The sequence below is a fragment of the Pithys albifrons genome, chromosome 21 (assembly GCF_047495875.1).
Source record: "Pithys albifrons albifrons isolate INPA30051 chromosome 21, PitAlb_v1, whole genome shotgun sequence".
Taxonomy (NCBI): domain Eukaryota; kingdom Metazoa; phylum Chordata; class Aves; order Passeriformes; family Thamnophilidae; genus Pithys; species Pithys albifrons.
The window spans coordinates 9,590,344-9,613,029 of record NC_092478.1 but is presented as its reverse complement, the minus strand read 5'-3'; the positions used below and the strand labels follow the sequence as shown (position 1 = coordinate 9,613,029).

The 22,686-nt window shown below is 55.5% G+C and overlaps 1 protein-coding gene across 2 annotated transcripts in view; it reads left to right on the top strand.

Moving 5' to 3' along the window:
• Window positions 1-22,686, top strand: part of GALNT17 (polypeptide N-acetylgalactosaminyltransferase 17) — a 217,281-nt gene that overhangs the window by 151,288 nt on the left and 43,307 nt on the right. For both annotated transcript variants that reach the window (XM_071575190.1, XM_071575191.1), the window contains one exon: window positions 894-1,011. In XM_071575190.1, coding sequence (XP_071431291.1) covers window positions 894-1,011 — 118 coding nt within the window. The remainder of the gene's footprint in view (window positions 1-893; window positions 1,012-22,686) is intronic.

Here is a 22,686-nt window from a genome sequence, read left to right as displayed (position 1 = left end):
TGCCAGGGCAGGGGCAGCACCCAGGGAATGGCTGGAGCTGTGCCAGGGCAGGGACAGCACCCAGGGAATGGCTGGAGCTGTGCCAGGGCAGGTCAGGTTGGATCTCAGCAAAAGGCTCTTCCCCCAGAGGGTGGTGGGCACTGCCCAGGCTCCCCAGGGCAGTGGGCACAGCCCCAAGGCTGCCAGAGCTCCAGGAGGGTTTGGATGATGCTCTGGGGCACAGGGGGTGACTCTTGGGACTGGGGCTGGGCAGGACTGAGGGTTGGACTCCATGAGCCCTGTGGGTCCCTCCCAGTCCAGCACATCCTTTGATTCTTTGAGCTCACTCTCTGTGCAGTCTCCAGGATAACCAATGACAGGAAACATCTGAAGCCAAGAAGAACTTTGCAGAAATTATCCCTCAGCCTGTGAGGGTCAAAACTAACTTCATGATCCCAGATATGAAGGTAGAAACTGGAATAACTTTCTTGAACATGTGACATGCAACTTAAAGGCATTGGGGCCAGGATATGTTAATGAGGAGGATGGAATATGGTAACTTATATTAACTAGGGGATTAGACAAGTTTTGGCTACATTGCACCATTGGTTAATATTTTCTGTACCAAGGACTTTACCTGGGGGAAGGAAACAAAGGGTTTCAACATGAATTAGTTCCATTCCTCTTAAAATCCATCTCTGTCTTGGGGCTGGAGACAGCCAGTCATGATGGTTGAACATCAACAGGCCTCGTTGTCCTCGGTGATGGGATTTCATCTCAGCTTCTGGTGAGCCGGGCTTAGTGTTGAGGCTTGTCAGGCTCCTGCTGCTGGAAGCTGAATTTCAGACTCCAACATCAGCCCATGAAACCTTGGGCAGTGTCAGTAACTTCTCCCTGGGGTCTCTCTCCTGCAGGACCCCGGCGATGATCGGCTGCTCCTTCGTGGTGGACAGGAGGTTCTTCGGGGAGGTTGGGCTGCTGGACCCTGGCATGGATGTCTATGGTGGGGAGAACATCGAGCTGGGCATCAAGGTAAGAGAAACTGCACCCAGCAGGGGCTGAGGGACCCAAAGCAGCACTTGACCAAGTTGGCCTGAGCAGTTGTTGGAATTCTTTGGGGTGAGCTGAGCAGTGATGGGATTTATACCATTCAAATTTCAGTTTATGAGACAAAAATGAGTTGGTTTTAGGGGTGAGAGTAGGTTGGGGTGTTTTTCCTTGGATTCTTCTCTGTGGCAAAAAGCTCCTGAGATGAAATGGCCTTTGCAGCTTGAACAGACCCTGGTCATGTTGTCACACTCTAAAGTTACAGGAGAAATACAGAGCCTTGGACACTCTTGGAAGGGGTTGATGAGACTCTTGGGAGTATCTCAAGAAGAGACAAAGCCTGCAAATACTTGACAGGCATTTAACATCTGCAAATTCAGTGTGCACAGACAGACAGAACCAGACAGTGGGACAGCAACAGCCACTGTTTCAGAGCTGCCTCCTTGCAGGCTCTGCTGTGACATCTCCTGATTGCTGTCTAGGACCTTGGAGATGGCTTCGTGATTCAAGAGTTTGCACACACTGAAGGGATGAATTCAAGGCTCAGGATGAACCTGAGGTGGCAGAGCCTGTGCAGATTCCCCCAGGCACTTGTGTGTTAACGAGCTGATGGGGGAGGCTGGAGAGTCCTCCTGGAGAATTGCACTGATTGTGCTGTTGGAGAAGTGAAAACCCTTTGTTGGGTTGGTGGATTTACCAAGAGATCTTTGCTTTGATGCCAAGTCAGGGGAAACTAAAGAAATCTGTTGTTGTTGGCTACAGGGAGCAATAATCTCACTTAAACGAGGGAATGGAAATGAAAGGCTTTAAATGTGTCACAAAACTGCTCTCCCTGTGAAGTAATTCCTGCTCCTCATCATCGTGGCTCTGCAGAGATCCCTCCCTGCTCCAGGCTCCTCTGCTGGCTCTCCTTGGTTGTTTCTTTGGGGGATGTTTCAGTCTCATTGTGGGGTTTCTCTTCTCCCAATCAGTAACTCAACCATCTGCTGGGCTTTGGGGGGTGTTGTTGAAGATTGTTGGCTCATTGGCTGGAAAATCAGGTGGGTGTCTCAGGGATGAGTGATGAGCATCTGTCCTCTTCTTTCCCACGTGCTGATTCCTTTAGGAATGTCTGAGAAACATCCTTTGGAAAGAACAATCCCTCTGTTCCCAGGTGGCTTTCCCAGCCTTGCATTTCTAACTCAGTGCCACGTGTTCTGCTCAAGCTTTTAAAACCACTGGTGGCTTTGAGAGCCAAAAGATTTAAAAATCTGCCTTGTGAGGCTACACAGAAAGTGGATTTTTCAAGGATCCTTCAGCTCCAAAAATCAGCCTCTGTGCAAGGGTGTTGTTTAATGGCCAAGTGGCACTTTGGTCCCATCAGACACAGGTTGGCCACTGCCCAGGTCAGGTGGCTCCCAGGATGGTCCTGGGGATGGGCATTGCCAGGGTTGTGAGTTCCACTTCCAGTAACACCTCAGCTATGGAGGGTTTATCCAAGGAAACAGAGGGATGTTCTGGATTCCAGCAGGTGTCAGGCCCCAGGTGGATTTACCTGTTTCTCATGGTCCTGATGTGCTGCCACACTGGGGCTGTAACAGCCAAATCCAAGTGAAAAAAGGACTCTTCAGTAATAAAATCCTTCTAAAGGATCAATGAAGAGAAAATTATTAAGGCTCTTTTGTGGGTGTTTTTCTGTTTGGCCTGACAAGTGGCAGCCTGGAGTCAGAGAAGCAGTTTGGTGGTGCCTCAGTTGTTTCAGTGATTCCTGGAGGCAAAAAAAGGCAGGAATTATTGCTTTGCATTTTGATGATGGTGCAAGTTCCATCATGGGATCCTTTTTAAGCATTTTATGGAGGTGGCTGTCCCATCTCATCAAAAATGAGACAATAAACCCATTGAGGCAACAAGGACGTGGAAAAATTGCAGTGATTCAGGCAAAAGCAGAAGATGAACTAATTATGGTAAATTAAATACAAGTGATCTGAGTAAAGAAATGATGGAGAAGGTTGGGCTGGGCTGACCCAGAAGGGCCAAGGCCATGTGGCTGCACAAGAGGCTTCCTTTACTCATGTGGAGCTGGCTGGAGGGTCCAGAGAGTGCTGGTGAATGGAGCTGCATCCAGCTGGTCACCAGTGGTGTCCCCAGGGGGCTGTGTTGGGTCCAGTCCTGTTTAACATCTTTAGTGATGCTTTAGATGAGGGGATTGAGTCCATCAGCAGCAAATTTGCTGATGACACCAAGCTGGGAGGGAGTGTCGACCTGCTGGAAGGCAGGAGGGCTCTGCAGAGGGATCTGGAGAGACTGGAGAGATGGGCTGATTGCAATGGGATGGAGTTCAACAAGGCCAAGTGCAGGTCCTGCCCTTTGGCCACCCCAACCCCTGCAGCGCTCCAGGCTGGGCACAGAGTGGCTGGAGAGCAGCCAGGCAGAGGGACCTGGGGGGACTGAGGGACAGGAAGCTCAACAGGAGCCACCAGTGTGCCCAGGTGGCCAAGAAGGCCAATGGGATCCTGGCCTGGATCCAAACTAGCGTGGCCAGCAGGCCCAGGGCAGTGACCCTTCCCCTGGACTCTGCCTTGGGGACAGCTAGGAGGGTCACCTGGAGAAGAGAAGGTTCCAGGGAGACCTGAAAGCCCCTTCCAGTGCCTAAGGGGGCTCCAGGAGAGCTGGAGAGGGACTGGGGACAAGGGATGGAGGGACAGAACAAGGGGAATGGCTTCCCAGTGCCAGAGGGCAGGGATAGATGGATATTGGGAAGGAATTCCTGGCTGGGAGGGTGGGCAGGCCCTGGCACAGGTGCCCAGAGAAGCTGTGGCTGCCCCATCTCTGGGAGTGTCCAAGGCCAGGTTGGACAGGGCTTGGAGCATCCTGGGCTGGTGGGAGGTGTCCCTGCCCTTGGACTTTAAGGTTCCTTCCAACCCAAACCATTCTGGGACTGTGGGATTCTATTACTCCAGGCTCCCAATGCCCATCCTGGGCAGAACGTGGGTTCTGTGGGTGCTCTGGGGGTGGTGGGGGCTTTGGGTGCTGTGGCCCCTTCCCCACACCCAGCTCTTGGTCCCAGATAGAATAACCTTCTCCCTCTGAACAACCTTTGGGGCAACTTTTCATAGAATCATAGAGTGGATTGGATTGGAAAAGCCCTCTGAGATCATCAAGTCCAACCCTTGGTCCAACTCCAGTCCCTTTACCAGATCATGGCACTCGGTGCCACGGCCAAGCTCAGCTGAAAAACCTCCAGGGATGGGGAATCCACCCCCTCTCTGGGCAGCCCATTCCAATGTCTGAGCACTCTTCAAACCCTTTGCTGCGTGGAAGGACTTTCTGCTCTGGTTGGATGAAGCTGCTGCCCAATTTTCATGGCTTGGAAGTGGGTCCCACCAGCTCCACACGTGGATTTTGGCACAGACACTTCCCTGACCAGCTCAGCTCCTGCTGCTGAGAGTTTTTCATGTGTTTGGAAGCTGTTTGTGGCCCTGGTTTTTGGTGTGGCTGAGTGAGGAGGCTGCTCTTGCCTTTTCTCTGCAGGGAGGCCTAATGGCTTTTCATGGTTGGTCACAGCCATTCCCTCAAGATGCTCCATAAAATCCCTCCTGTCTGTTTGGATAAAGATGCCAAAGGGTTTCCAGGATTTCCAAGTCTGGGATGGGCTCTGAGGTTGTTTTCAGGGTATTTTGTGCTTGTGTCATGCATTGCTAATTAAATGTATTCGAGTTGTCTTTCTGAGATTAATTTAATCAATAGGGGTATTATTACTACTTTGATGGTATCATTTGTACAAATTGTCACTTGCAGAAAGCAATTAACTGAGAATGCTTATTAGCTGCTCCATCCCACACCTTCTCTGTGCAGTGGGAATCGATGGCTGGATTCATTAAGGCAATTCCAGGATCCCTTTGAGGTTCAGTGACTTTCTCCAGCTGCTTTTACTGCCAGTGTTGGATCTCTGAAGTTTGGGATGGATCTTTTAAATGTATTCCCAGAAGAAAAGCATGGCATGGTCTCTTAATATCCCAGACTCTTCTCCTCAGGGTTGTCCTCCAGACCTGCCAGGTGGGTTGCTGGTGCTGCCAAGGCAGTGGGTGTGTGCCCAGGGCACGTGGAGTGCCCTCCCTGGGTTTGGCTGTTTGGGCTGAATTCCAGGATGGTTTGGGTGGGAAAGGACCTTAAAGCCCATCCAGTGCCACCCCCTGCCATGGGCAGGGACACCTCCCACCAGCCCAGGTTGCTCCAAGCCCTGTCCAACCTGGCCTAGGACACTCCCAGGGCTGGGGCAGCCACAGCTTCTCTGGGCACCTGTGCCAGGGCCTGCCCACCCTCACAACCAGGAATTCCTTCCCAATATCCCATCTCACCCACTCTGTCTCAGTCTGAACCCATCCCTGTGTTCTGCCACTCCTGTAAAAAGTCTCTCCATGTTTCTTGTGGCTCCTTCAGGTCCTGCAAGGCCACAGTGAGTTCTTCCCAAAGCTTCTCTTCTCCAGGCTGGACAATCCCAATTTCCTCAGCCTTTCCTCCCAGCAGAGCTGCTTTGCCAATCAATGGGGCCAACATGGGCACACCCTTGTTTGAGAGGATTTCTTTAGGAGTCAGAGGCTCCTCCTGCAGCTGTTCAGGCTCAGATGTGGCACTGGCAGGGACGTGGTGGATCCTCTGCCAGGGCTCTCTGTGCCCAGCGCTCTATCAGGAACCCTTAAAAGGGGTTAAATGGCATTTTAATGGGCAAAGCTCCTGCCTGTGCTCCAGCCATGGAGGAGCCTGTTTGGTTTGTGTGGGTGTGATCCTGCCCATGCTGAAGTGGTGAGAGGACATCCCATGCCCTTTGGGAGCAGAGGATCCCTGTGGGTGGCAGCAGAGGAAGGGTAGCAGACCTGTGAGGGATGGGCATCCCGTGCCCTTTGGGAGCAGAGGATCCCCGTGGGTGGCAGCAGAGGATCCCTGTGGGTGGCAGCAGAGGAAGGGTGGCAGGGCTGAGAGGGATGGGCATCCTGTGCCCTTTGGGAGCAGGGGATCCCCCCCCGTGGGTGGCAGCAGAGGAAGGGTGGCAGGGCTGAGAGGGATGGGCATCCTGTGCCACTTTGGGAGCAGAGGATCCCTGTGGGTGGCAGCAGAGGATCCCCGTGGGTGGCAGCAGAGGAAGGGTGGCAGTGCTGTGAGGGATGGGCATCCCGTGCCCTTTGGGAGCAGAGGACCCCTGTGGGTGGCAGCAGAGGAAGGGTGGCAGTGCTGAGAGGGATGGGCATCCCGTGCCCTTTGGGAGCAGAGGATCCCTGTGGGTGGCAGCAGAGGATCCCTGTGGGTGGCAGCAGAGGAAGGGTGGCAGTGCTGTGAGGGATGGGCATCCCTTGCCCTTTGGGAGCAGAGGATCCCTGTGGGTGGCAGCAGAGGATCTCTGTGGGTGGCAGCAGAGGAAGGGTGGCAGGGCTGAGAGGGATGGGCATCCTGTGCCCTTTGGGAGCAGAGGAACCCCGTGGGTGACAGCAGAGGAAGGGTGGCAGTGCTGTGAGGGATGGGCATCCTGTGCCCTTTGGGAGCAGAGGATCCCCGTGGGTGACAGCAGAGGAAGGGTGGCAGTGCTGTGAGGGATGGGCATCCTGTGCCCTTTGGGAGCAGAGGATCCCCATCGGTGGCAGCAGAGGAAGGCTGGCAGTGCTGTGAGGGATGAGCATCCCTTGCCCTTTGGGAGCAGAGGATCCCCGTGGGTGGCAGCAGATGAAGGGTGGCAGAGCTGTGAGGGATGGGCATCCCTTGCCCTTTGGGAGCAGAGGATCCCCGTGGGTGGCAGCAGAGGAAGGGTGGCAGAGCTGTGAGGGATGGGCATCCCTTGCCCTTTGGGAGCAGAGGATCCCCCCCCATGGGTGGCAGCAGAGGAAGGCTGGCAGTGCTGTGAGGGATGGGCATCCTGTGCCCTTTGGGAGCAGAGGATCCCCATGGGTGGCAGCAGAGGAAGGCTGGCAGTGCTGTGAGGGATGGGCATCCCGTGCCCTTTGGGAGCAGAGGATCCCTGTGGGCAGCAGATGAAGGGTGGCAGTGCTGCCAGTCCTGGGGAAGATGCTTGGGGTTTTTTTCTCCTCTTTGTTTTTACAAATAAATCCCCCACTAGCAGAGCCTGGCTGTGCCAGCCTGACTGGGATCATGGACTCCCATGTGGGCACCTTGTGGCTTGCCATGACTCTGTGCCCATCACAGAATGATGGATGTGGGTGCTGTGGGGGGCACACAAATCCCACCCTGCCTGGCCTTGGGCCAGCCTGGCCCTGACATCTGAACAGTCAGTTTCTGTCATCAGAATGGAAAAACATCCCTGGAGAGGGTGGAATTCTTTTTATGATGCCAACCAGATGTGCAGACACCTCAAATCAGGAGCTCCTTCTGCCTGTGCCACCTGTTAATGGGCACAGGGCTTTGTGTTTGATCCTCAGATGTCTCCTTCTCTGTCTGTCTGTCTGTCTGGAAGCTCCTCTGATGGATTTGTTAGTCTGGGTGTGGGCAGGGCCACCTGGCATCCCCTTCCAGCCCCTGCTCATGGGTGTGACCCCTCAGTGCCAGTCCCCTCTGCCAGCCTGGCACAACTTGAGGCCTCCTGGCCTCCTGTCAGTATTTTCCTGGGAGAAGAGGCTCTGCCTGGGATCCTCAGGCATCCTTTCATCTCCCACCCCAGGGATACCCTCAGTGCCCCCCCAGGGATACCCTCAGTGCCCCCCCAGGAAACCCTCAGTGCCCCCCCCCAGGGATACCCTCAATGCCCCCCCCCCAGGGATACCCTCAGTGCCTTCCCAGGGATACCCTCAGTGCCCCCCCAGGGATACCCTCAGTGCCCCCTCCAGGGATACACTCAGTGCCCCCCCCCCCCGGGATACCCTCAGTGCCTTCCCAGGGATACCCTCAGTGCCCCCTCCCAGGGATACCCTCAGTGCCCCCCCAGGGATACCCTCAGTGCCCCCCCCCAGGGATACCCTCAGTGCCCCCCCAGGGATACCCTCAGTGCCCCCCCCAGGGATACCCTCAATGCCCCTCCAGGAAACCCTCAGTGCCCCCCCCCCCAGGGATACCCTCAATGCCCCCCCCCCCAGGGATACCCTCAGTGCCCCCCCAGAGATACCCTCAGTGCCCCCCCAGGGATACCCTCAGTGCCCCCCCCAAGGATACCCTCAGTGCCCCCCCAGGGATACCGTCAGTGGCTTCCCCCAGGAAACCCTCACTGCCTTCCCCCAGGGATACCCTCAATGCCCCCCGAGGGATACCCTCAGTGCCCCCCCAGGGATGCCCTCAGTGTCCCCCCAGGGATACCCTCAGTGCCCCCCCAGGGATACTCTCAGTGCCCCTCCAGGGATACCCTCAGTGCCCCCCCCCCCAGGGATACCCTCAGTGTCCCCCAGGGATACCCTCAGTGCCCCCCCAGGGATACCCTCAGTGCCCCCCCCAGGGATACCCTCAGTGCCCCCCCAGGGATACCCTCAGTGCCCCCTGTGCAGCTCCTGCCCCCAGCCAGTCCCTGCTGCCATGGGGAGGACTCAGGGGTGGCAGCAGGAGCTGCCATGGGGGCTGCCAGCAGGCTTGGCACAGCCAGGCTTTGGCTCTCACCCTCCATGATCTTGCAGGGAAATAAATAACTTAAATTCCATATTCCCCTGCATTCTTTATGAGCCTTTTGGGCCTGGGCCATCCCTGCCCATCCCCGGGCCATGGGCACAGTGCCAGCACTCAGATCTCATTAAGGTGGGCATGACACATGAGCTGGGGCAATCCTGGCTCTCCAAATGCCTGGAGGCTGCAATTTGGTCAGGAATTGCTGAGATGCAGCAAAGTCAGGCCCCCTGGAAGCTGCTTTTCTAGCAGCACTCCCTGGAGTGTCCTCTGAAGGGTTTCTGGGGGTCTGGGCTGGTTTAAAGGGAAACCAGCAGGAGAAATGAACCCAACACAAGAGAGATTCTAAGTCAGAGTTACAATTTAATAACAATATCCCAAGAAATGCAATGGCACAAAGAGAAATTGGGTTTAACCCCCAAGCCCAGCAGTGTAACCCACCCCCTGGGGCACAAACACAGGGGGGTTTGGTGGCCCCTGTGCTGAGCCCCACGTGGTTCCCTCGAGTCCAAAGGAAAAGGAAGGGACAAACCTGTTGGTGGAGATGATGGCACAGTCTGGTGGACAGTGGTGGGCTCCTCCTGGCCAGGGGCTGCTCCTCCTCTGCATCCAGTGAATGGTTCCCCAGTCCCCAAAGCCCAAGATTGTCTCCCCTCAGGTTTGGGTGGGAGCCCCCAGTGCCTCCCCCAGGGCAGGGAGTTCCACCCTGGGGGATCTGACTCTGGCAGTCAGGGGGGATTTTGGAATGGTTGCTGGCCCCTGAGCAGAGCTGAGCCCTCAGGTGGGTGTGGAGGTGCCAAGGAGTCCCTGCAGGGCAGTTCTCCCAGCTCCTCTGCCAGGCTTCTTTCCCAGCCAGCTCCCAGCCTGAGGGCTCAGCTGTGCCCTGGGCAGCTGCTGCCAATGGGCCATTGGGAACAGTTGCTGGGCAATGGCCCAGAGGGTTTAGAATGCCCAGCTTTGGGCACACCCACACAGGGACAAACTGCTCCCACCTGCTCAACTGGGACAGCATCACTGAGGGTGGCACAGGAGACATCTCCATGATTTGTGTTTCCCTGGCCATTTATCCTTCAGTCAGGTGTGTCCTTCAGGTCCCCCCTGGAGGCTCCTTGGGGCAGCATTCCCAGCTGGAGCTCCCTGTGGAGGAACACCCTCCCACAGTGACCTTTCCCTGTGACCCATTCATTATTCCCAGCCAGAAGATGATCTAATGGCTGTGAAGAAGAGGTGGTTAACCCCAGGAACTCTGCTCACAGCTTTCATCCCTCTCCTTGACTTCAGAATTTTTCCAGGTGTCCCTCAGCACAGGAAAATGGTGTTTAACCTCTGCCCCCTGAGCTGCCTCCTCCTGCTGGTTTTCAGCGCCATGGACATCCCTCCTCAAAATTCCATAAAGGTTCAGCTGCTTGACCCCAAAACTCCTTGATTTGGCCTCAAAACTTGGCCACTGAGGTGTCAGACACCATGGAGCTAAAGGATAGATGAGCTTTTTTAGCAGCATTTCCAGCATCCTGTCTCTCCCTGCTGGGAAACTGCAGGGACAGGAACCAGGTGAGGCAGAGCAGAAAATAAAAGGCAATTCCTCCTCCGAGTTGCCAGGCTGGGATCCAGCAGAGCACTTCCCTTGGAGGCACCTGGGCCACCCTCTGAATTTCTGGGGCACTATTTCACCTGCTTAACTGGAAGGGCTTAAGTGTGTTCCTGGATCGAGGCCCCCGGAGCTGAACTTGAGCCATGAGGGTGAATATTTTCTGAGGTGAATTTTTCACTGCCAAAAGGGGTTGTTCCTCATCCTTCCCCCTCCAAACAGTGTGTCCATTTCCTCAGCTAATTAACTCATCCAGCTTTAAAATACAAGTGCATCCTTCTTGGGTTTTGTCATGTGTCACCACCTTCTAGAGAGTTATTATATCTTGTTTGCTCAGGAGATGCTGGGAGAGGGCAGCAGGAAGTCAGGGAACCTGTTCAGTGCATAAATTTATACCTAAAGCTGCAGCACCAAACCCATTATTTCAGATTTCCCCTGCAGGCAAAAAAAATGTATTAATTAACCAAAGTGCTGCCAGTGGGCATATGCAAATGAAGTGCCATCAGTCAAGGTGAGAGCACCTGGTTTGGGGGGAGGTTGCTTCAGAAATGTTCCCTTTGTGCTGAGGGCAGTTCCCTAATCCTGATCTGTGTTTTGGGTTCAGAGCCCCCTTCACGAAGGGCACCCCAATTTCCCAGTGCTGTGGGAACCCCTGCAAGGATGCAGGTGCTGAGGAAGAATTCCTGCTCCATCCCAAGGGGGAGAGGACAGGCTGGATCTGCCTCAGGCACCAGGAACACATCTCTGCTTCTGGAGAGGGTGTTTCCTTCTGTCAAAGCAATGGAATCACAGAATCATAGAATGGATTGGGTTGGAAAAGACCTCTGAGATCATCAAGTCCAACCCTTGGTCCAACTCCAGTCCCTTTACCAGATCATGGCACTCAGTGCCACGGCCAAGCTCAGCTGAAAAACCTCCAGGGATGGGGAATCCACCCCCTCTCTGGGCAGCCCATTCCAATGCCTGAGCACTCTCTCTGCAAAGAAGTTTTTTCTGCTCTCCAACTTCAGTTTCCCCTGGCAGAGCTTGAGCCCATCGTGCCCCCTTGTCCTATTGCTGAGTGCCTGGGAGAGGAGAACAACCCCCACCTGGCCAGAACTTCCCTTCAGGCAGTTCCAGACAGTGCTGAGGTCACCTCTGAGCCTCCTCTTCTCCAGGCTGAACACCCCCAGCTCCCTCAGCCTCTCCCCACAGCACTTGTGCTCCAGTCCCTTCTCCAGCCTCGTTGCTCTTCTCTTCTCAGTTGGGTTGGAAGAGACCTCTAAGAACATCAAGTTCAACCCTTGATCCAACCCTACTGTGATCACCAGCCCAGGGCACTCTGTGCCCTGGGCTGGTGATCACAGTAGGGTTGGATCAAGACATGTTGGATTCTCTGTCCTTGGAGGTGTTTAAGAGGACACTCAGTGGCACATCCAGTCCCTTCTCCAGCCTCGTTGCTCTTCTCTGGCCCCTCTTAATGGAGTTAAATTGGGAGAGACAATTAGGGGTAAATTCACACATGGACTGAATATGTCACAGAACCACAGAGTGTCCTGGGTGGGAAGGGACCCACCAGGATCATGAAGTGCAACTCCTGACCCTGCACAAACACCTCAACAATCCCACCCTGTGCCCCAGAGCATCATCCAAACCCTCCTGCAGCTCTGGCAGCCTTGGGGCTGTGCCCACTGCCCTGGGGAGCCTGGGCAGTGCCCACCACCCTCTGGGGGAAGAGCCTTTCCCTGAGATCCATCCCAAACCCCCTGACAAGCTCCAGCCTTAAGATGTAAAATGAGAGTTCTAAGTCTAGTTCTGCTTTTCCAAGGTGAGAAGTGCCCAAAGCACAGGTGGCAAAGGATTTGTCACATGGCAAGGTCCTTCTTCAGGAGGAAGGTGATCCTTGGTGTGGTCACCTCCCCCTGCTCCTTGGGGTGCCAGTGCCAGGGCAGCACGAGGAGCAGCCTCTCTACTGGCACTGCTGCTTTGAAAAGCTCTCTCATCCCTGTCCTGAACGTCTCCCAGCCCTGGGGGTGGGTCCCTCTCTGCAGGAGGAGGTTTGGCAAGGACCAGCCTCTTGGCTGACCTGCCCCTCCCCAGCATCTCTGAGCTCTGATTGGCTGCTGGGGCATCCCTCAGGTATTGATTGTGCTCAGGGCATCCGTGTTGGTCTAATTGCTTGTGAGAATAGTTTTGTTTGCTTTCCAGATGACACATCTAAGCTGGGTAGGAACTGATGACCAGGGCTGAGGGAAGAGCTGGAGCCTTTTTTGGTTTGGAAGAGTCAGAGTTAACATTGCTGGCAAAGATGTTGTGGGTGGCAGAGAAGCTCCATAATACCTGGTCTTCTCCACCCACCAAAGGGAGGTGACTCTTGGTACTCCCCTTTCCTGCAGCACAGGTGTGCCAGGGTGAGCCTCAGGGGCTCTGGGTGCCCCCTGTGCCTGTCCCTGGAGCTCTGGATGGAGACAGTTACTCCAAATCCTCAAGCTGAAACATCCCTCTGGGATTTTCCCTTTTCCCAGTCCTCTCCAGTCACATGAAGTCCAGGGGATGAAGCCCAAACCACACCTGAGGCTCAGCTGTCTCTCCCCATTTGGTTGGATTTGGTTGGCTTTGCATCTGTAGAGCTCCAGAGGAACTCAAAAAAAGTTTGCATCCAGAATTTAAATGTTTCCTCTGTCCTTCCTGGGATTTTAGCTTTCAAACCATCTCAATGTGCAGAATTCCATCTGTTTCCTCTTCAGCAGCTCATCTCTGGCTGGGTTGAAACCCTGTGTGGGTCTGCAAAGAGCTCATGTTCCTTGTTGGAGCATTGCAGGACGAGGAGCCTTTGGCTGGGAGCACAAAACCTCAGCATTCCTACAGCTCTGGAACATCCTGGATCATCTCAGCATCCTGATGAGCTCAGATTCTGGCCAGCTTTGCTTTCTCCTGTGCTTGCCCCGTGGCGTCTCCAGTGGGTGCTCCCAAGTGCTGAGTCCCAGGAGATGTCACACAGTGCTACCCCAGGGGTTCCTGCTTTGGTGACCACCACAGATGTCTCCATTCAACACCTGGAAACCCCAGAGCTGGGAAAACCCCTCCACTTTCCTGCTCTTCCCCTGAGCTGTCCCGACAAACCCTCCTGTTGGCAAGGACTCCTTTCTGTAGCCAAAGGCACGAGCAAGGGGGGCAGAGTGTGCCTGTGGCACCTGGGAACCAGCAGGTTGTGCCAGAGCTCCCAAAAAGGTGACCAGCCACATTCTCCATCCCAGCTCCCTCCACAGCTCGTGCTGCCAACATTATCCAAGGGTTGCCATCACATTTTTAGTCCAAGCTCCTCGAAACCACCAAGAATTTTTCCTGTGTTTCTGCTGCCTGAACAGGGGGAGCTGCTGCCCAGCTGGGCTGGTTTGAAGGTAAAGCAGGAGGAGAAATGAACCCAACACAGGAGAGATTCTAAGTCAGAGCTACAATTTAATAACAATATCACAAGAAATGCAATGGCACAAAGAGAAATTGGGTTTAACCCCCAAGCCCAGCAGTGGAACCCACCCCCTGGGGCACAAACACAGGGGGGTTTGGTGGCCCCTGTGCTGAGCCCCACGTGGTTCCTTCGAGTGCAAAGGCAAAGGAAGGGACAAACCTGTTGGTGCAGATGATGGCACAGTCTGGTGGAGAGTGGGGGGCTCCTCCTGGCCAGGGGCTGCTCCTCCTCTGCATCCAGTGAGTGGTTCCCCAAGTCCCCAAAGCCCAAGATTGTCTCCCCTGAGGTTTGGGTGGGAGCCCCCAGTGCCTCCCCCAGGGCAGGGAGTTCCACACTGGGGGATCTGACTCTGGCAGTCAGGGGGGATTTTGGAATGGTTGCTGGCCCATGGGCAGAGCTGAGCCCTCAGGTGGGTGTGGAGGTGCCAAGGAGTCCCTGCAGGGCAGTTCTCCCAGCTCCTCTGCCAGGCTTCTTTCCCAGCCAGCTCCCAGCCTGAGGGCTCAGCTGTGCCCTGGGCAGCTGCTGCCAATGGGCCATTGGGAACAGTTGCTGGGCAATGGCCCAGAGGGTTTGGAATGCCCAGCTTTGGGCACACCCACACAGGGGCAAACTGCTCCCACCTGCTCAACTGGGAACCAGCTTGGGGGCTGCTGATGTCCCATGGTGCTGAGTGACTGTCACCTGTCCATTCATCCCACACCATCCCCTCAGAGCAGGGCCTTCACTTCCCCACACCTTTCCTTTGCTACTGAGTAGGTCCAGCCCCTCCCACTGCCCAGATCTGCTGCACTTGGACATGACCTCTTGGCCCAGGGTTTGCTGACCCCTCACATCTCCATCTCCGTGTCCTTCTCAGGCTGTGGGGCAAGAGCTTCCAAATACAGAACACTTAAAAATGGTTCAGAGAACAGGCCTGTGTGATTCCTGCCATGAAGGTCTCCATGGCTCTGGTTGGTGGAGCAGCAGGAGCAGCAGGAGCAGCAGGAGCAGCAGCAGACCCTTGCCAGGAGGGCATCTCAATGGTAATTTCTGCTGACAGGCAAAAAATCAGCCAAGTGAACCATTTAAAAAGCCTTTCAAAGCCCTCCATTTACATCATCTGCTGCTTTTGTCCAACACACAGGACTGTGTCAGGAGTTCTGCCTCGATCCTCCAAGAGTTCTGGTGTCTCTTTGGATTATGTGACAGGAGCAAAGAGTTGCTCAGGGATTCTCATCTGTGGGAGAACACTCAGGAACAGGCACAGGGTGGTTACCTCAGGTGAAACTGCCATTAAATATTTGCTTTTCCTGTTGCATGAGCTCATCCACAGGAGTTGAAGCTGCATCCAGTGGTCCCCAGTGCAAGGCCAAGCTCATGGAGAAGGATTTTTAGTGTCCTAAAGGAGGTGAAGGACCAGAGGCAGGTCTGAGTTCTGCATGTTTGGAAGTCTCTGTGGAGCAGGTTTTGCTGCCCTGGTGTTGTGTGGTTGGTTTAAGGACCTGGAGATGTGTCTCCATGAGGACATTGTGGATGGAGATGCTTCTGCCAAGAGCAGGGATGGATGACCACATGCAGGGAGGTGTAGGGGGTGTTCCCATCCCACTCCAAACCTGCCACTTGGGAGGGATTTGCACCCAAGGCCAGAGAGCTTGGCTGGATGTTCTGCTCCCACTGCAGCTGGAAAGTGCCTCTGGGTTCTAAAATCTGCTGTATTTTCATTTTTGTGGGACCCTGAACCCTCCTCCCACCTTTATGCAGGAGGAAACTGAGAACCATCACCCTGAGCACCTTGGGAAGAGTTTGGGCTGCTCTGGTTTCATTTGCTCTGTGTTTGATGCATTTCCTTGGCTCTTTCAGTGCCACATAGAAAGGGGGAAATGTGTTTATTGGCACCAAATTTAGAAGACCTGTGACATTTAAGAGGGAGGTATGTTTGAAAATGGGCTGTGAAACGGGAAATTGTTGGTTTTGCTGCCTTTGCAGAAGTTCTCTGAGCTTTCCTGAGCTTGTGCAGTGGGAATCCAAGCCCTAAAAAGCTGAATGTCTAATAAAATACCTCTGACATGTCATCACTTTGGGTTATGTTACTGTAACTGGTGTGTATATCTAAAGGCAATCATTGCTGCAGAGGAGGGAGGAAAACACAGAGAGCCTTAAATCTCATTAGACATTGAAACATCTGAAGGAGGAACTAAAGAGCTAATACATAATAAACCTCTTTTTTTATCTTCTCATAAAATTGACTCTCTCTTCCCTTTTTCTCCCGAAGTCACAGAATCATAGAATGGATTGGGTTGGAAAAGACCTCCCAGATCATCGAGTCCAACCCTTGGTCCAACTCCAGTCCCTTTACCAGATCATGGCACTCAGTGCCATGGCCAAGCTCAGCTGAAAAACCTCCAGGGATGGGGAATCCACCCCCTCTCTGGGCAGCCCATTCCAATGCCTGAGCACTCTCTCTGCAAAGAAGTTTTTTCTCATCTCCAACTTCAATTTCCCCTGGCAGAGCTTGAGCCCATCGTGCCCCCTTGTCCTGTTGCTGAGTGCCTGGGAGAAGAGACCAACCCCCACCTGGCCAGAACTTCCCTTCAGGCAGTTCCAGACAGTGCTGAGGTCACCTCTGAGCCTCCTCTTCTCCAGGCTGAACACCCCCAGCTCCCTCAGCCTCTCCCCACAGCACTTGTGCTCCAGTCCCTTCTCCAGCCTTGTTGCTCTTCTCAGTTGGGTTGGAAGAGACCTCTGAGATCACCAAGTCCAACCCTTGATCCAACCCCACTGTGATCACCAGCCCAGGGCATGGAGTGCCCTGGGCTGGTGATCGCAGTAGGGTTGGATCAAGACATGGTGGATTCTTTGTCCCTGGAGGTGTTTCAGAGGACACTCAGTGCCACATCCAGTCCCTTCTCCAGCCTCGTTGCTCTTCTCTGGCCCCGCTCCAGCCCCTCCATCTCTTTCCTCAACTGAGGGGCCCAGAACTGAACACAACACTCAAGGTGTGGCCTCCCCAAGGCAGAGTCCAGGGGAAGGGTCACTGCCCTGGGCCTGCTGGCCACGCTACTTTGGATCCAGGCCAGGATCCCCTTGGCCTTCTTGGCCACCTGGGCACACTGGTGGCTCCTGTTGAGCTTCCTGTCCCTCAGTCCCCCCAGGTCCCTCTGCCTGGCTGCTCTCCAGCCACTCTGTGCCCAGCCTGGAGCACTGCAGGGCTTGGTGTGGCCAAAGGGCAGGACCTGCACTTGGCCTTGTTGAACTCCATCCCATTGCAATCAGCCCATCTCTCCAGTCTCTCCAGATCCCTCTGCAGAGCCCTCCTGCCTTCCAGCAGCTCAACACTCCCTCCCAACTTGGTGTCATCAGCAAATTTGCTGCTGATGGACTCAATCCCCTCATCTAAACCATGACTAAAGATGTTAAACAGGACTGGACCCAACACAGACCCCTGGGGACACCACTGGTGACCAGCTGGATGCAGCTCCAATCACCAGCACTCTCTGGGCCCGACCCTCCAGCCAGCTCCTGACCCAGCAGAGGGGACACCTGTCCAGGCCATGGGCTACCAGCTTTTCCAGGAGTATATTATGGGAGACAGTGTCAAAGGCCTTGCTGAAGTCCAGACAGACACACCCACAGCCTTCCCCTCATCCACCAGGTGGGTCACCTGATCGTAGAAAGAGATCAGGTTGGTCAGACAGGACCTGCCTCTCCTAAACCCCTGCTGGCCTGCCTGTGTGAAAGGGGACTGGATTTTCTAGGATGAAGTGGTTGACAGGCCAGTTACCAGCTTATCTCCCTATCCAGTGTGTTTGGAGTGGGGTGAACCAGGGTGGTTTGGGCACAGCTCACCACCAAACTCAGCATTGGGGTGCCACCAGGAGCTCACCAGGGCTTTGCCTTCTCTGCCTGGATTTTGGGTGTTCTCAGGGCAGGTCCTGCTGGCCCAGCATCCCACTCGAGGTGCCTTCAGCAGAATGAGGTGCAGACATCATGTGCTTGTCCTTTCTGATGCACTTGGCTTGTCCTGGCCTTCTGCTGGTTGTTGTAGAAATATCTGCAGTAAATTGAGTCATGGGACATCAGCCTTGCTCTGCTGCCAAGGTCTTTGCAAGATGTGTGTTCTGCCCACTTGTGATCCAGAAAATAATCCCCTTCTCTGGGGTGATTTAATACTCTTTGTAAATGAGTTTTCCCTGAGTGTGGCATCAGTGTGGGTGATTATTGGTGCTGCTTTGGAGTGATGCTCATGGATGGTGTTGGAGCCAAACCCCCACCCCGTGGGACTGACCCTTCCTGAGCACTGACCCTTCCTGAGCACTGCAGGGCTGATGCTGGGACAGCAGGGACACTCTGCTCTGCTGCCAGTCCCCTTTCCAGAGGAGAGACCTTTCCAAGCTTTCAGCTCAGGCTTGGCACCTGCTGGAGCCTCCAGGGGCTGCTGGTTTCCATGAGGCTGGACTGGAGTCTGCTCTGCCAGCTTTGGATTGCCAAGATCTGGGCTGTGGGGAGCTCTGGGCTGTCTTTGGCCCCAGCTCCTCTCCACACTTACCCTGTCACTGGGGCACCCACTCTTGGTGCTTCTGGAGGTGGCCACAACCCAGCAAGGATCTTCAGACTGCCTGGGTGGGTTTGTGAAGGGATTCAATGCACATTCTGGTGTCACCTTGGGACTGCAGCACGGTGAAGGTGCTTACAGCTGGCTCTGAGCAGGACTGTCCCCACACCCTCCTGCAGCAGAGGCATTTCCATTCCCTCCTGTGGGTCTGCAGCCCTCCTGCTCTCCCATCCCATCCCATCCCATCCCATCCCATCCCATCCCATCCCATCCCATCCCATCCCATCCCATCCCATCCCAGGGCTCACCTGCCCTCCTGGATCTCTGTACCCTCCTGCTCTCCCATCCCATCCCATCCTGGATCTCTGTGCCCTCCTGCTCTCCCATCCCATCCCATCCTGGATCTCTGTGCCCTCCTGCTCTCCCATCCCATCCCATCCTGGATCTCTGTACCCTCCTGCCCTCCCATCCCATCCCAGCCTGGATCTCTGTGCCCTCCTGCCCTCCCATTCCCTCCTGGGGCTGTGTGCCCTCCTGCTCTCCCATCCCATCCCATCCTGGATCTCTGTGCCCTCCTGCTCTCCCATCCCATCCCATCCTGGATCTCTGTGCCCTCCTGCTCTCCCATCCCATCCCATCCTGGATCTCTGTGCCCTCCTGCCCTCCCATTCCCTCCTGGGGCTCTGTGCCCTCCTGCTCTCCCATCCCATCCCATCCCATCCCATCCCATCCTGGATCTCTGTGCCCTCCTGCTATCCCATTCCCTCCTGGATCTCTGTGCCCTCCTGCCCTCCCATTCCCATCCTAGGGCTCTGTGCCCTCTGCTCTCCCATCCCATCCCATCCCACCTCATCCCATCCTGGGGCACTGTGCCCTCCTGCTCTCCCATCCCATCCTGGACCTCTGTGCCCTCCTGCTCTCCCCTGCCCTCCTGGGGTTCTGTGCCCTCTGCTGTGCCCAGACCCTCAGCTGGGACAGGTTTCCTGAAAGCAGAAGATGCCACTCTGGGTTACTTGAACAGAAAAAAAGAGCCCAGTGATGTTGCAGCCTCAGGCAGAGGGTTTTCTCCAGGGGTGAACCACATGTGCCAGTCACCAGAGATCCCATTCCCAGGAGCTGTGGGACAGTCTGTGCCAGGCAGGGTTTGGCTGAGTCTGTGGCAGAGAAGCTCTGCTGGGACGGGTGGGTGTCCATAGTCCCAGTGCCAAACCCTCCTGGTGGGAACTTGGCTTGTCCCAGAGCCGTGTCATCATTTCTCTCTGCTCTCCAGATGAAAGATGCTACATTAATGAATATTGCTTCTTCATTTAAAAATGCCAGGACAAAATCATCTCCCTCCCTGGCATTAATCCAGCCTGGCACAGTCTGAAGGAGAATGGACACTCAGTCCCTTTGCTCCACATCCCTGAGAGCATCACCAGACTCCTTCAAACAAGTGTTGTCTGCTGGGGATGAACCCCCCAGGTGATGGCTCTGTGACCTGGGGCTGGCTGGGGCAGGGTGGTGTGGACAGCTCTGAGAGGGAGGCACAGCAGTCCTGGCAGTGGGGCCACCCCAACCGCTGCAGCTCCAGGCTGGGCACAGAGTGGCTGGAGAGCAGCCAGGCAGAGGGACCTGGGGGGACTGAGGGACAGGAAGCTCAACAGGAGCCACCAGTGTGCCCAGGTGGCCAAGAAGGCCAATGGGATCCTGGCCTGGATCCAAACTAGCGTGGCCAGCAGGCCCAGGGCAGTGACCCTTCCCCTGGACTCTGCCTTGGGGAGGCCACACCTTGAGTGTTGAGTTCAGTTCTGGGCCCCTCAGTTGAGGAAAGAGATTGAGGGGCTGGAGCGGGGCCAGAGAAGAGCAACGAGGCTGGAGAAGGGACTGGAGGTGGCACTGAGTGTCCTCTGAAACACCTCCAGGGACAGAGAATCCAACATGTCTTGATCCAACCCTATTGTGATCACCAGCCCAGGGCACTCTGTGCATGCTGCATGGGCAGAGGTGCAGCCAGTGATTAATCTGTGCCCTGGGCTGGTGATCACAGTGGGGTTGGATCAAGGATTGGACTTGATGGTCTCAGAGGTCTCTTCCAACCCAACTGAGAAGAGCAACGAGGCTGGAGAAGGGACTGGAGCACAAGTGCTGTGGGGAGAGGCTGAGGGAGCTGGGGGTGTTCAGCCTGGAGAAGAGGAGGCTCAGAGGTGACCTCAGCACTGTCTGGAACTGCCTGAAGGGAAGTTCTGGCCAGGTGGGGGTTGGTCTCTTCTCCCAGGCACTCAGCAATAGGACAAGGGGGCACGATGGGCTCAAGCTCTGCCAGGGGAAATTGAAGTTGGAGAGCAGAAAAAAATTCTTTGCAGAGAGAGTGCTCAGGGATTGGAATGGGCTGCCCAGAGAGGGGGTGGATTCCCCATCCCTGGAGGTTTTTCAGCTGAGCTTGGCCGTGGCACTGAGTGCCATGATCTGGTAAAGGGACTGGAGTTGGACCAAGGGTTCGACTTGGTGATCTCAAAGGTCTTTTCTAACCCAATCCATTCTGTGATTCTATTCTATGATTCTGTGAATGTTCCTGGAGGTTGGGCAGCCTGGGCTGTGCCTTCCTGAAGCTCCTGCTGCTGAGGACAAGGTGTTTCTCTGCAGAGTCTGCTCAGTCTCCAGGGAAGGAGGTTTCTAATTGAGAAGCTGCACACTGTGTGTTCACCCCGGGCTCTGATTTATGTCTGCTGCTATTGGAATACATATTCATGGCAGGTTTTGCATAAAGCAAAGCAAATTATTGTTGTGAAAATATATAGGGCAAGAATCCCTTCCATTTGTTACCTCCTGAAGTGTCTCTTGTGATTGGAATGAAAAGTGAAGAGGCAGGTTTGGGTTTGCTTTGCTCTGGGAGGGAAGGGAGGTGGTTTGTTAGAGAGAGAGCCCTTTGGGGGAGGGATGTGGGGATGAACAACTGCTGGGAGACCCTTGGGTGGATCCCCACATCACTCTGTGTGTGACATCACTTATGTTATTGTCGTGGAATCACAGAATGGTTTGGGTTGGAAGGGACATTAAAGCTCACTCAGTGCCACCCCTGCCATGGGCAGGGACACCTCCCACCAGCCCAGGGACACCTCCCACCACCCCAGGGACACCTCCCACCACCCCAGGGACACCTCCCACCACCCCAGGGACACCTCCCACCAGCCCAGGGACACCTCCCATAGCCCAGGGACACTTCCCATAGCCCAGGGACACCTCCCATAGCCCAGGGACACCTCCCACCAGCCCAGGGACACCTCCCATAGCCCAGGGACACCTCCCATAGCCCAGCGACACCCCCCACCAGCCCAGGGACACCTCCCATAGCCCAGGGACACCTCCCACCAGCCCAGGGACACCTCCCATAGCCCAGGGACACCTCCCATAGCCCAGGGACACTTCCCATAGCCCAGGGACACCTCCCATAGCCCAGGGACACCTCCCACCAGCCCAGGGACACCTCCCACCAGCCCAGGGACACCTCCCATAGCCCAGGGACACTTCCCATAGCCCAGGGACACCTCCCATAGCCCAGGGACTCCTCCCATAGCCCAGGGACACCTCCCACCAGCCCAGGGACACCTCCCATAGCCCAGGGACACCCCCCACCAGCCCAGGGACACCTCCCATAGCCCAGGGACACCCCCCACCAGCCCAGGGACACCTCCCATAGCCCAGGGACACCTCCCACCAGCCCAGGGACACCTCCCATAGCCCAGGGACACCTCCCATAGCCCAGGGACACCTCCCACCAGCCCAGGGACACCTCCCATAGCCCAGGGACACCCCCCACCAGCCCAGGGACACCTCCCATAGCCCAGGGACACCTCCCACCAGCCCAGGGACACCTCCCATAGCCCAGGGACACCTCCCATAGCCCAGGGACACCTCCCACCAGCCCAGGGACACCTCCCATAGCCCAGGGACACCTCCCATAGCCCAGGGACACCTCCCACCAGCCCAGGGACACCTCCCACAGCCCAGGGACACTTCCCATAGCCCAGGGACACCTCCCACCAGCCCAGGGACACCTCCCATAGCCCAGGGACACCTCCCATAGCCCAGGTTGTTCCAACCTGGCCTTGGACACTCCCAGGGATGGGGCAGCCACACCTTCTCTGCCCAACCTGTGCCAGGCCCTGCCCACCCTCCCAGGGAAGGATTTCCTTCCCAATATCCCACCTAACCCTGCCCTCTTTCAGCTCTTTGTCAGGTGTATTGTCAGAACTGGATAAACTGCTCCACCTGAGCTTTGCAGCTGCCCACAGTGTCACTGAGGATGAGGAGCTGGGTCTGGGGACCTTGTCCTGTCCTTCCTCAGCACTGCCAGTCCCAGCTCTGAGGGCAGGTGGTGCTCAGCAAGCGTGAGGCTGAGTCCTGATTGAATGTGAGCTTTTAGCCTGGGATGTAGATGAGATCTGCCGTTAAATTAATACACTGTGAACTCCAAATAATGACTGGAAGGAAGAAAAGAGAGCTGGAAATGATGGATTACTTGCCAGCATGCTGAGTGTGTCC